The following is a 13,994-nucleotide window of genomic DNA, read 5'->3' as shown; positions in this document are numbered from 1 at the left end:
CCTCGAGACAGGATCATTTCTGAAGCAAGAAGCCAGAGAAACCAGAAACAGCAGAGAAACTCCTAAATGTGTTGAAAAAGCTATCGGGAAGGAAGAGCATGAAGAAGTCTTGAAACACAGTCCAAACACAATCTGGTCTTCCAGAATACTCCTTTTTAATCATATGCCTGAACTATTATTGATAGAACCATAAGAAAACTAAATGCCTGGTCTAGGAAAAGAACTCCAGAATGAGCAGATCCAGTTTAGCACGAAATACCTGAAGTGAAGTGCCAACTGAACAGGCAACATCTTCCTTAATTAAAGTCGCGTGGGAGCGGGGAGAGCGAGAAGGACACATCTGGTGACTTGGTACAATTCTGCCATAGAAAGAAGACTGGATGCTGATGGTGGTTCTGTGAGGACATCTCAGGGAGACATATTCTCCATCACAGGCATGGTCGGTGTAATTCTTTAATACTTGTGATATGTAACCTGCAAAAAAACATGACACAAACCATCATTAGTGACAGGTAAGTTAATAATTAAGTTAATTATTAGTAAACTAGTGCAGTTTAACAGACACAACTAAAACAGTGAGGGCCATAGATTTTATTACTCATCATCACATACAGGAAAGAAGATAGACACTGACAGAGTCTGAGAGAGAGAGGTTGAGCAGTTCGTCCTTCAGCAGTGTTATATGTCCTTAAATCTGAAGCATCTCTATATTGCTTCCTCTTAGTACACTCGTACCACTTGCACTGGTACAAATACCAAGACTACAGGAAATGCAGCTGAGCCAGACTCATCATTTACACTGTATCTCGATAGTACAGGCAACTTTTGGTCCACCAGTACCAGACAGCCATTGATAAATTGGAGTGAGCGCAGCCATGGGTCACTGAGATGTACAGGAGCTGGAACACTTGACCTGCTGGAAAAAGGCAGCTTTTGGGGAAAATAAAAGCAGCCTGACAGTGTGTATAGGGAGGTTATCAAGGAGGTGGAGTTAAACCCTCCACAGGAGCACATGCTGGAAGAACATCAGGCATGAACTGCAATGAGTATTTCAGACTATGTATATGGAGTAGCTTTTCACAGCGAGGGCAGTCAGTCAGTGGAACGGGGTACCCAGAGAGGTCCCACAGTCTCTGTTACTTCAGGATCTCCATGAATAAAGCTTTGAGTAACCTGATCTGATCTCTTAGTTGATCCTGCTTTGAGTAGGAGGTTGGACTAGATAACAACAGTCCCTTCCCACCCCAGCTTTCCTGTAACCCTGCAACAGTAACAGGTAAGAAAGACCCAGACTCAGAGCTGCTAAGGGGTAAATCTGGTGCAAGTACTTATAGTTTGTTGGATGAGAACATCATGGCACACCAATTATACCTTAGATCTCCCTTCACAACGTACTATTTCCTTCTCGTTTTTACCAAGTTTCAATAAAGTTAGAAGAAAAACCATATGCAGAAATCAAATCTCTTCTGTCTGTTACAAGACGGCGTTATTCATAATAATAAAGTTGTTAAAAAGAACAAAGCGTGACAAAACCTCATTAAAGTTATGCTGAGCTAAACAGGATTGATTGCAGTCAGGTTTCCATGGTGTAACATAATGGAAAGCACAACAGTGTCAGCTGAGTAGCAAGGCCCTAGACTGCAGCAAGTGAGGACTTGCTCAAATGCATCAGCAGTGGGCACAGAAGCAAAAGAAAGAAGCTGCTTACCTTCAGAAGGCCTCAGGAATGCAGGCATCTCCAGAGATATGTGTGACACCACTGCCAACCCTTAAATGAGGGCTGGGAAGGGATGGATCCTGTCTCCAGCCCTTCTGGTCACTCAGTACACTGCATGCAGCTGAGCTCCCCTGGGCTGGCCTTGCTTTCCCACCTGGTGCTCCATCACTGTTTCAAGCTGTGCCTTTTAGCATTTCCACCATACATGGCAACAGCCCCAAACCTTGCCACACTCAAGCCTGAGGAGGAATCACGGTGGTGCTGATACAGAGATGTTCGCTCAGGGAACTCTACAGCCTGTGCAAGAGCAGCAGCAGCCATGGGTCTGTTCTGCAGACTTCTTACTCTCTGCAGTGACTTCAGAAGTCCCCTTCCCAACCCTGGCCAACAGAAGCCTGTCAGTAGCAATCCCACAATATCCTGTCTCTGTCTTCCTGTACTTCTTTCTCTAGAAGTAGAATAGAGAGGAAAAACAACACCCAGACAAATTTCTAAAAGGAAACCTGACATGTATCTTACAATTGCATTTTTAAAAAAATAGCAGAAATGTGATCATCCTCTCAGTTGGCCATAACCATGAAATAAATTGGACTGGTACCTCTGTAAGCTATCCAGTACTATCTTTTGCTTAAAACAGGGGTGCTTCACATCAGCTTGCTCAGAATCTAGTCCAGTGAAGTTCTGAGTATTTCCACAGGACCTTCAGAACTTCTCTGGGCAATCTGTGCCAATGCTTAACAGCAATTAAGTTCAAGAACAGCCGTTACTGATTCTTTGTTGCCTCTGGCTCTACCACGGTGCATTTCAGAGAAAAGTTTCTGGTTTCACTTCATCTGTAAGCAAACAGCAACTGGATCCCACTTTCCTTATTCTTTAGTTGCACTCACTGTTGCAAGGTGCACTGCTTACTCACGTCCATCAGCATGTTCTCCAAGACCATTGTGATAATTTACACAAGGAAGCACAAACTGTGGTTTGAGAAAATCCACGTGGCTTCCTGAGAATCATTTCAATGTCAAATTGAGCTGTATATGCATCTGAAGGCTATCTTTAGTCACTAAATAAATTTTACCCAGGGCCTCTTCTCTGGCCCCAAGTCTATGACCAACAATTTCCTCTTACATTCTAAAATAGTACATTCTCATCTAGATCTTTGACTAGGAATAGTTCTTTATCCACACTAACACTGAAATCTTGCACAGGAGATGTGTGAACGCATGTTCTGGGTGATGCTATAACACATAATCAGATCAGCTCTCCCTCAAAAGCGAGGCAACCCTACAAGATGGACAGGAAAAGTAAACAGCAAACAAAAACAGAATATGACATGAAATAGTAACCCTCATTTTCCATGCTGATCCTCCATTGCATTAGGACTTCTCCCTAAATCTGACCCATTAGGGAGGGAAAGAACTATAGCCAAAGCACAGTGAAGACAGCACTGGCTCCTCCAAATACTCAATTATTCTGTCAGAGCAGCTGTTCTGCAGCATGCCTTTCACAGCACCAATTCACCATCAGGTAAGGTTTCCATCCCTGCAATTAGTGCTGATCACTTGTTGAAATAGTTCCTTCTCTCCTTTACTATCATCAGTCTTGTAATACCGTGAGTTTGTTCAAGCTGAAGGTATTGAAGTGCTCAAAGGCTTTGATGGTGACTGGCCAATAATGAACAAAGCACAGCGCCTGAAACATCTGGCACTGACCACAGTTAGGAAACACTGAATTAGGCACTGACATGATCAGGAAAGACATAATGTTCTCCAAAAAGCAAAAGGACTGGGCTGCAGAGAATCAATGTTTTTTCTTCAAATGTGCCACATCTGCACTGCATTCGCTGGCAGTTCTTCTGAAAATGCTGACACTTCTATACCCACTGATTCATGTTTCAGTAAACCAAAACCCAAATTGTTTTCAGCATTCCTGCTGGGTTTTAGGTGACAAGTTTCCAGTGACCTCTTGTACCACTACGTGCGGCACAAGCAAGAGAACCACAGGGAGGCTCTTCACTAAATGAAGTGTATGAACATGGAGCCGGAGGCAGTGATTGAGGACTTCAATGGCTCTTATATACCAAAGTGAGAAGCAATTCATAAATAATAAATACAAAAGGAATAGCTTACAGGCCTCTGACTGTTTCCTGGCAAACGTGAAAATGCCTCTTCTGGGTGGCTGCAAGAAATCATTGGTGTACAAGTAATACATTGGTGTAGACAGTAAAACTGCATAGCAGATCAGCTATTCATAGATCACAGAGGATGACAGTCAAGATATCAAGATTAAAAAAGTATTGTGAAATGCTGCTATTGTCCTCCATCAGGTATGTTTATCTGCTTTGCTTTCCGAGGTATCAGCCATAGACTTGCAAGAGCTCAAGTTCTCTTACACTTACGAGTGTGAGAGAAGGCTTTTAAAAGCCAAATCCATTCATCAGCCTCAGATTCTAGGATTTAAATCAGCATTGTTGGATCCAGGAAGGCAAGCAGTTATTTAAGGAAGACATCACAGTTGCACGGCCACAGTAAAATCTATTCTGTGTTGTCATGGTTCACATTGGAGGAATAGTGACGTTGATTTTCACAGAATCATAGGATCACAGAGCTATAGAATGGTTGGGGTTGGAATGGACCTTTAAGATCACCCAGTTCCAGCCCCTGCTGTAGGCAGGGACACCTCTCTCTATCACAGCTGCTCACAGCCCCATCCAGGCTGGCCTTGAGTGCTTCCATGGAGGGGCATCCACAGCCTCACTGGGCAACCTGCACCAGGGTCTCATCACCCTCACACACAGTACATTCTAACTAGAGAGAAAGGGTTCACATCACAGAGCCCACAAAGCTCTTCCAAATCAAATTACAACTTGTTTAATTAACGGACAAGACACTCTCCTCTAGATGGTTTGTGTACAAGGGACTTCTAACAGCAGAGCTGTAGTGGAACATCAATAGGCTGCCAGGAAAACACACAAAAAACTTTCCACAGTAAACACACTTACAGGGGATACACCTTGCATATAACCACCAATGCATCTTCACTGCTAAACCTTCTTATCTAGACAAGTTCCACTTATATTTATTTTCATTGCAATTCCACAATAAAATTCATTTCACTCCTTTCTATGAAAATTCTTACAGAAAACAAATTCACAGAAATCAAAATTACAAATCTGACATGCAAATAGAAAGACACCAACTAAGTAAACAAACCCAAAGCTTGATGTCCTTTGGCAGCACTGACTGCAGCTAAGTTTAAGAGTCTAAACAGGACCTATACCCACACTCAGCCTCCTCCCCAGGCAAGCTAATTCTCAACCCTCCTACAAGCACCATTGGGTCATACAGCAATAGACAGACAGCCCTTTTGTGCCTTCTGGTCCAGTCACTAAAATCGCTGAAATGAAATTTGTGCAGTTTTTCAAGGGCCAGGGATCTGCTTATTCATGTGTTGATAAAGCGATTACCCAAAGCAGTGCTTATATAACAGGGGATGGAGTCAGGCAGGCACTGAATCCCTGCACCTCCCTCAGGACATATTCTGAGTTCACTGAATGTCTTGTCACTTATTCAACAGACCAGGAATGATTTACAGCAATCAACGTTTAAACCATCTCTACATTTACTAGTCCACCATTTGCACTTTGATGGTTTGTGTGGTCAATCTGCAAAGCATCACTGTCACTTCTACATTCCCAGAGAGAAGCACCTGTAAGACTCTGCAGTGCACCTCTCTCTCTCCATCAGGTTCCTTCTTAGACTTTTCTTAGCCATGTTCCACCATGTTTGGCATCGGTGGACAAGGGAAAGGCAACCGATGTCATTTACCTGGACTTGAGCAAGGCCTCTGACACGGTCCCCCACCACATCCTTATCTCACAATTGGAGGGATGTGGATGTGATGGGTGACCACTCGCTAGATAAGAAACTGGTTGAACGGCCGCAGACAGAGGGTGGTGATCGATGGCTCTGTGTCCAGGTGGAGGCCGGTAACAAGCAGCGTGCCCCAGGGCTCTGTGTTGGGAGCGGTGCTCTGTAACATCTTCATCATGACAGCGATGGCGGAATCGAGGGCAGCCTCAGCCATTTGCTGACCACACCAAGCTGAGTGATGTGGTCGACACGGTGGAAGGAAGGGAGGCCATTCAGAGGGACCTCGAGAGGCTGGAAAGGTGGGCAGGGGGAACCTGATGAGGTTCAACATGGCAAAGTGCAGAGTTTGGCACTTGGGCTGGAGGAATCCCAGGCATCCACACCGACTGGAAGGAGCGGTGCTTGAGAGCAGCCCTGTGGAGAAGGACCTGGGGGTCTTGATAAATGAAAAACTGAACATGAGCCAGCAGTGTGCTCTTGTGACTTGGAAGGCAAATGGTGTCCTGGGCTCCATCAGCAGAGGGGTGGCCAGCAGGGACAGGGAGGTGATCGTCCCCCTCTGCTCTGCTCTTGTGAGGCCCCATCTGGAGTGCTGTGTCCAAGTGTGGAGCCCCCAGTACAAGAAAGACAGGGAGCTGTTGGAGAGGGTCCAGAGGAGCCACAAAGATGAGCAGGGGGCTGCAGCACCTCCACTACAAAGACAGGCTGAGGGAGCTGGGCTTGTTCAGCATGGAGGAGAGAAGCTGCAGGGTGACCTCAGTGCAGCCTGCAGTGCCTAAAGGGAGCCTGCAGACAGGAGGGGAGTCAGCTCTTGGAAAGGGGAGATGGCAGCAGGACAAGGGGAAATGGTTTGGAGTTGAGGGAGGGCAGATTGAGGTTGGATGTCAGGGGAAGTTGTGTGCTGTGAGAGTGGTGAGGTGCTGAACAGCTGCCCAGAGAGGCTGTGATGCCCCGTCCATCCCTGGAGGTGTTCAAGGCCAGGTTGGATGGGGCCCTGGGCAGCCTGGGCTGCTGTGAAATGGGGAGGTTGGTGGCCCTGCATGGCACAGGGGGGTTGGAGCTTTGTGATCCTTGAGGTCCCTTCCAACCCAGGCCATTCTGTGCTTCCCTCCAGAGAAGCCAAGGCTGGTGAGCACAGTACATGACAGCAGTCTTCTGATGGATCCCATACGACTGACAAATGCACCTTTTGGCTTTTCCTCCAATATTTTGGAAGGATGGAGATCACCACATGCCAAAGAAAATTCATTCGCAAACTGATAGGAATTGTTTGGCAGTAGGAAATATTTAGCATTTGTCATGAAACCAGCTGCTGCATACCAGGTCTCCAGCAAAGTTTGCAGCAGCTCCTTTATGTCCCCAAGCACTGTGGCAGTAAGTGGCCGAGCACCAACACAGGAACGTTGACAACTGTCCAATTTGACCACAGGAGATTTTCACCATTGCAAAGCATGCAGAGGCTTTTTTTATTTTTCTGTAATAAAAACATGCAGCAGAAGAAATATAAATCAGCCTTCTTATAACCACGTGTCTTTGCAGGGCGTGTAGAAGTAGCACTTAAAAGCAGTCAGGCCTTTTACTGGAAGTGACCGGGAAACACCCTGCTTTCATTCAAGTTAAAGGAAAGCTTTTACACAGCACATCACACTGAGACAGCCAAAATAGCTATTTGACCACACCAGTGACAGACAAAACTCTGTGCATTGACCAATTCTACAAGTACATTAATAACAAAGCCATGACAATCTGACAGGAGCTAGGAAACACCAACTCTGAATGAACGGCCTTCTGTCCATTTGGGAGAACTTAATTCTGTCAAGGCCATGAGTACAAGGAGATGGCAGCTTTGTTTGGACTAGGGCAAATGGCAGGAGTGAAGGCAAAAGTGCACAACCCTGTGGGAGCTGCTGCTAAAACCATCAGAAGCAGCCACGTGTTCCTTGCACACAGAACCAGAAGGCAGCCCCAGAGCAGAGCGCGCTCCTGAAAAATGTGTATTTCAACTGGCAGGCCAAAATGTGGAACAATTCCTGTGATCCTGGAGAGCAAATCTGAAACCCTCTTGCCTTGCATGAAATAAAACAGCCTGACTTACACGCACAAATATCAACGTGGCAGTGAAGGTTCTCCAAGAGGAAAATAGTTCCCACCAGCTTTCAGTCTCTCTCACTGATTTTAATGAGCACTCTGACACTCTGATGGACATTTTTATTAGAAATTTTTTGAACTGCAGACCGTGAAATTCCAGACCTCCCTCACTGAAACTCTGTAATAAGGAGAAGAGGTAAGAAAATCTTCATGCTCAACTAGGTCAGATCAGCTTGAATTGCTATTTGCCACCTTGCCATTCTTCCACTGAAGAAGCAGGGAATTTCTGTGGATGAGGACATTGATTTCCATGGCAAGAAGGCACAGAGTTCACAGACAAATGTGGAAGCTCTGCCAAGACACAGCAGAAAACCCACGGATATGGTTTCCCTTCAGACCAGAGACTCCGAGTTTAATTCTTCATGAACTCGCTTTCTGAGAAAAATATAAAAATCAGGCAAAAGCCTGTTTTCAGCACTGGAATGCTAACGTTTCCCTTTTCCCCCTTCTTTACATTCCATATTTTATTTATTTATTCTTATTCAAGGTGGATTTGACAAACTTAATGAGAGCAACAGCTCTGAAATAACCTTGCATCATTTTCCCCAGGACCGGCAATAAGAGCTGCAGTGCTGCCCTCTGCGTGACCCTCGCCTGTGAAATGCATATTTCTCTTTGTTTTGGCTCAGCCTTGGCAACTTTATGAACCTCGAGAGAGAAAAGGAAATAAGGAGAGACCGAGACAAGATAGAAAAGGCTGAACGGTGAAAGGGAGATGCACAATAGGGGAAAAAGAGGGAACTGAGAAAGGGAAAACAAGATAGAAGATAAAGTAGGCAGGTAAAAAAATCTTGTCTTAATTTGTCAATTAGAAGCGTGGTCCCAAGAGCAAGGATTGGCTGAAAACATCACAGGGGCTGAATCCCTTGAGCAAAGGTAGAAAAACATGAGAAACAGCAAGAGGGAGTCTTAAAATACTGTAAGGGGGGGAGAGAAGGTTTGGGGTAAGAATACCCATCTGTAAGCAACCTCGGGGTCAAGCTGCTAGATTCAATACGTAACTGCCTGCAGAAAGGCAGAGATAAAAAGTACTCAGGAGAAAAGGGAGCTCAGAGTGGCTATCAAAACAGAAAATGATTAATAAGTAAGTCTGCATGAATATCTCATCATTTTGAATGTGTCCTATCTCTGATGGTTTGTCTACAGACTCAGTTATTGACTGAACAGTACGTGCAGAGCATTGTGTATTCAACAGCCAGGCAAAAATGCCAGATCAGCATCTTCTGCTTTTGCCATTGATTTTAGCCAGAAGAGAATTTACTGTTCACCAGTAACCGGACAGCTTAATGCAACGATAAATGTTGTCAGGGTAGCAAGAGGGATGATTTCACATATGAATTATTTTTTTTCAGTTTGATACAAACAATATCGACAGGAAATATGGATCCCTGAGCAGTACTAGTTTAAGATGTCAGGCCACCTAACTCCACTTCCCTCATGCTGCTTCTGGAAAAGGCACTGCAGGAAAGGATGGGCAGTCTGCACTTGGGAGTAAAGGCAGGATGGTCTCCCTACATTGGGATGCGTTCAAGCTGTTCAGGCTTCCTCCTGGAAGCCACAGTTTCCTGGTACTCAACTGAAAAATCATGCCTGTGTCAAAATATCTTATCAATTTAATGGTAGCTCTACTTTTCCTATAGAATCCTACAGAATCATGTCATTTGCTAACAGAGCTCATTGTGCTTTAGGTGTGGCTTTTAAAATTATTGCCCACATTTTTTTTTTTTCTGCATCGGTGGGAAGGCAGCATTATTTCCTAGCTAGGCCAAGCTGGAATGCAGAAGAAACTGTGGCCTAGAAGACTGCTCTTTGGACACCAGTGGCATGCAATTATGCTACCATCTGAATGGTCTCCATACAGTCAGTACAGGAAGGAAAGTCCCATCAGGTACAAAACACTTCATTCCAAAGTAGATACCTAAGCAAGAACAGGAGCACAGGTCAGACAAAACATGTCTGAGTCTCGTTTGTCCCTGACAGTAAAGGGAACACCACCTAATTAGCTCAAATACATTTTTGCAACACTCACCAAAATAAAGATGGGTTGCAGTGTTCATTACTTATCACAGTACTGAGCAATGGCTTCACGATCTACTTCTAACAAGAGTCACCCCAAGGAGGAGCTCACCTCGAGTACGGACGGTGAGCAGAGCACCAAGCTCTCACTGCACTGATCCTTCTGGAGTCCTACAGAGTGATTCTGTTCCAGCAGTGCAGCAGTTGCTCGCACTGGAACACAGCCTTCAGAGAGACACTGGCATTCCCAGCTCTTACTATCCCTGAAGTCGCTGGCAGCATAACTTTTGTCATCAGTATACCTACAGCTTGAAGCGAATGCTACAGAAGACAAAACAAATGACTGAATTTACCTACATAAAATGAGCCCAGGGACAATTTGACAACGCATAGCCTTGAGGGAGAGAGGCCACACACCACTAAATTGACTAATAAATTAGAATGACCACCACATTCCTCTCATTCTCCCAAAACAAGGTGAACTTTCTTTTCAGATATCTTAGAAGTTCCCTTGAGCCATGCCCTGACAACGACTAGGAAACTGCTAGTTAGCATGGGTCTAAATGGTGACTTTGGGTGTGCAAAAAGTTAAGCAGGACAATTGTGGCAGTGGTTAGCACATCCCCTTGCTCTATCTTGCCCTTTCTCTTACTAGCCACCTAACTGCATACCTCTACTATATATACTAGAGGCCAAGAGTATAGTAACACCTCCATTGTGCCACTAAAGAAAGGTCAGCTCTGGCCATCAGACTCAGGGCCAGAGAAGTGTTCCCAGCTTACTTCATTTGGCATCATTCCTGCAGCTCAGTTTCTGAAATGTCAGATGGAGATGACCCATTTCAGTATCCATAGGTAGGCAAGAGAAAGACGAGGACTCGTGAAAGTGAAGTAACATGGAAAGACTGGCAATAGAGACATAGAAATGCATACTGGTTTTTAATCAGGAGCACTCAGCACTTCGGGATACACCAAAGGAGATGAAAAGATACATGGGAGGGAACCTCAGCCTGAAATATAACTTAATAACATTTATAAAGACATCTGACTAAGAGAAAAGAGAACAGCCCTGTTCCAGCACACCATCACAATCTTCCCTAAAAAAGCAGTAAGTGAAAACACAAAGGACATTTTTCCACAGGGTCTCTTTTCTCCCCCACCTCTCACTAAGGCCATTCCCCATATTTGCAGTTTCTTTCAAAGGCAGAAATAATATTTGGCTTCCCTAGCAACTAAGAACAAAGAGACAATAGAAATTCGACAGCGGAATTTATTAAGCTGCATACTGCACTAACCCCTTGTACAGGGACAGCAATCAGGCAGAGCAGAACGGCCCCAAAGCAACAGCAGATAGAAAAGCATTTCGGCTAAAAGCTATTTGTGCTGCTCTGACACAGAGCAGCTGCTTTGACTAATAGGCTAGAGAGGGGATTTGTTTTGCAAAGTGGCACTTTGAAGGGCTCACTGCCTCACAGCTGTAACAGTAACTACATCTTTTAACACGCCTTTTCCTCCTGCTTATGGTATTACACTCCAAACCCAGCACAGGCCAAAACAGTCTCAGGATCAGCTGCTGCTAAGTTGGCGAGAACTGGGCACATATGTGGGCAGTGCCACTCTTCACAGCTAAAAGCAGTGCTTAAACAACATGGGGGCATTCCTCAATCCCTGAATCTTGAGAGCACATCCCAGCTGCCTCTCCTCAGAGAAGGTGATAATCTAAAGAACATGATTTTCAACTCGTCTCTATGTACACATACATGTATTAATCTGCTCAAAATGCAGACTGACCAATATGCCCTCCTACATTATCCTCGTTTGGGACAGGACGTGGAACTGTACTCAAGCATTCTAGAGCTCAATCTAATATTAAGCTTCTCTGTTGCACTAAAAACACTTCTGAACCTATGTATGTAATCCATACATTTTGCACACCACACAGAACTGGAATGAGCCCTTGATAGAGCAGATTACTTGGTGAAGTCCACCATTCAGAGGGATCTGAACAGCCTCAAGAAATGGGTCAGCAGGAATGTCATGAATTTCAGTTAAGGGGGGATGCCACATCTGGCTCATGGGAATCTCTCTATATACCAGCTGAGGCTGAGGGTCAAGAGACTGCAAGCAGCTATGCAGAAACAGACCCAAAGGGTCTGGTGAACACCAAGTTAACCACAACCCAGCACTATATCCGCATAGCAAAGGAAAAGTGAGAAAAATAAAGAAAATGCAGCCAATTTTCTCAGCGGTATCCAGAAAATGGACAAGAGGCAATAGGCACAAACTGAAATACCAAAAATTCTGTTTAAATATACAAGTTTAAGGGTGGTCAGACATTGGAACAGGTTTTGCAGAGAGGCCATGGAGTCCCCATGCTTGCATACATTCAAAATCCAATCAGACATGGCCCTAAGAATCCTCCTATAAGTGACCCCACTCTAAGGAGCCTGATCTAAATGTGTGTGTTTGGTGGCCCTGCTAGGCAGGGGGGTTGGAACTACATGATCCTTGAGGTCCCTTCCAACCTGGGTGATTCTGTGATTCTGTGATTGGACTAGAAGATCTCAGGAATCCCTTCTAACTGCAGCTATTCCATGATATCCAACCACTTCTCAGCATGCACCGACAAGATCGTGTCTCCTTTGAAACATTCCGAAAGAAAAACAAACAAACAAACCGAAAAACAAACAGACATTTCTCATGACACCGGTCGATACATTTCAGCATCATCCCGCTCTGTCCACACAGGCATTTACACTTGGTGATGCACCCGACAAGAGAAAGCAAACTCCTGGACTTGCAGGTTAACAGAGAAGCTCTTGTGGGGGATGTAAAGGTTACAGGCTGACTGGGGCAGAGCGATCGTGAAATGACAGCTTTTTGATCGCTGAAGCACAAAGTGGAGTCAGCAGAACTGCCACCTGGCACTTCCAGAGGGCAGACTTTGTTCTCTTTTGTACCATGGTTGAGAAGGGCCTCTGGGAGGCAGTTCTGGAAGGTATGTGAGCCTAGGAAGGCTGGGAATGCCTTAAGGAAGTTATTTTAAAGGTGCAGGAACTGACCGTCCCCCCAGGTCATGGAAGATGAGCTGACAGGGAAGGAGACCTGTCTAGCTGAACAGGAACCTTTGGCTGGAACTCAAGAGCAAAAGGAAAGTTTGTGGTCTTTAAAAGAGGGAGCAAGCTACTTATGATGATTGCAGGCATGTAGTGAAGCTGTGCAGGGAGAAAACTAGAAAGGCCAAAGCCCAGCTAAAACTGAACTTGGCCACTACGGTGAAAGACAACAATAAATATTTCTATAAGCACATCAGCAGTAAGAGGAAGGTTAGGGAGAATCTCCATTCCTTGTTGGATGCAGGGGGGAATACAGTGACCATAGATCAGGATAAGGCGGAGGTACTTAATGCCTTCTTCGCCTCAGTCTTCAATAGTAAGACTAGTGACAGGATGAGGGGAAATGGCCTCAAGTGGTGCCAGGGGAGGTTGAGGTTGGATGTCAGGAAACACTTCTGTACAGAAAGGGCTGCTAAGCACTGCCATGGGCTGACAGGGAGGTGGTGGAGTCCCCATCCCTGGCTGTGTTTCAAACCGTTTGGATGTGGTGCTCAGGGCCATGATTTAGCGGAGGGCTGGTAGAGTTGGGCTGGGATGGTTGGGCTGCGGTTGGACTCCATCATCTTTAAGGGCTTTTCCAACCTGAGCTATTCTATGCTCCTAAGACTCAGACTGTACTGCAGCAGAGTTCAGGGAAGAGAAGTCTAAGAGAAGTCTTTCCCAAGAACATCTCTTGAACAAGAAGCATCAGTGACCTTTATAAGCATTAGCATTCAATAAAACTGCTGCTTCAGAAAATGGAAACAGTGCTTGGCACTTTGTTCTGCTGAGTAAGTGCTAGAATGAGATCACCTTTCATGATTTGTTTGGTTTTCTCACCTGAATTTATTAATTTGATCTACTGCAAAAATTGAATGTGTTACAGGAAGAGAATTTGGTAATATTTGAAAATTTTGTTATGAATTGTACATAATGACTTCTTGCCTCAACAAATCATGTTCCCTGTAGCTTGCTTGATTAGCCTTTCTGAATTTTGTTCTCCAAACCTCAACAAATGCCTTTCCAAACGATTGCAAGCAATCTCTCAGCAAAGAGGTGAGAATCATCTGACTGGTCAAAAGATGATGAAATCTGTTTCCGTTGTTTCCACTAAAAATGTCACCCTCCAGAGAGTTGCTTTCCATGTCCAGAG

The 13,994-nt window shown here is 44.9% G+C and overlaps 1 protein-coding gene across 1 annotated transcript in view; it reads right to left on the bottom strand.

The window, feature by feature from the left end:
• Positions 1–13,994, bottom strand: part of EVA1A (eva-1 homolog A, regulator of programmed cell death) — a 189,081-nt gene that overhangs the window by 140,273 nt on the left and 34,814 nt on the right. Inside the window, exon 2 of the mRNA XM_042832674.1 lies at positions 260–474. Within this exon, the coding sequence (XP_042688608.1) occupies positions 260–474 (215 nt within the window). The remainder of the gene's footprint in view (positions 1–259; positions 475–13,994) is intronic.

This window comes from Centrocercus urophasianus, unplaced genomic scaffold (genome assembly GCF_019232065.1).
Source record: "Centrocercus urophasianus isolate 14NV4802_14NV808 unplaced genomic scaffold, USGS_Curo_1.0 seq_39, whole genome shotgun sequence".
NCBI classification, from domain to species: Eukaryota; Metazoa; Chordata; class Aves; order Galliformes; family Phasianidae; genus Centrocercus; species Centrocercus urophasianus.
The sequence above is the reverse complement of the archived record's forward strand: the minus strand, read 5'-3'. Positions and strand labels throughout refer to the sequence as shown.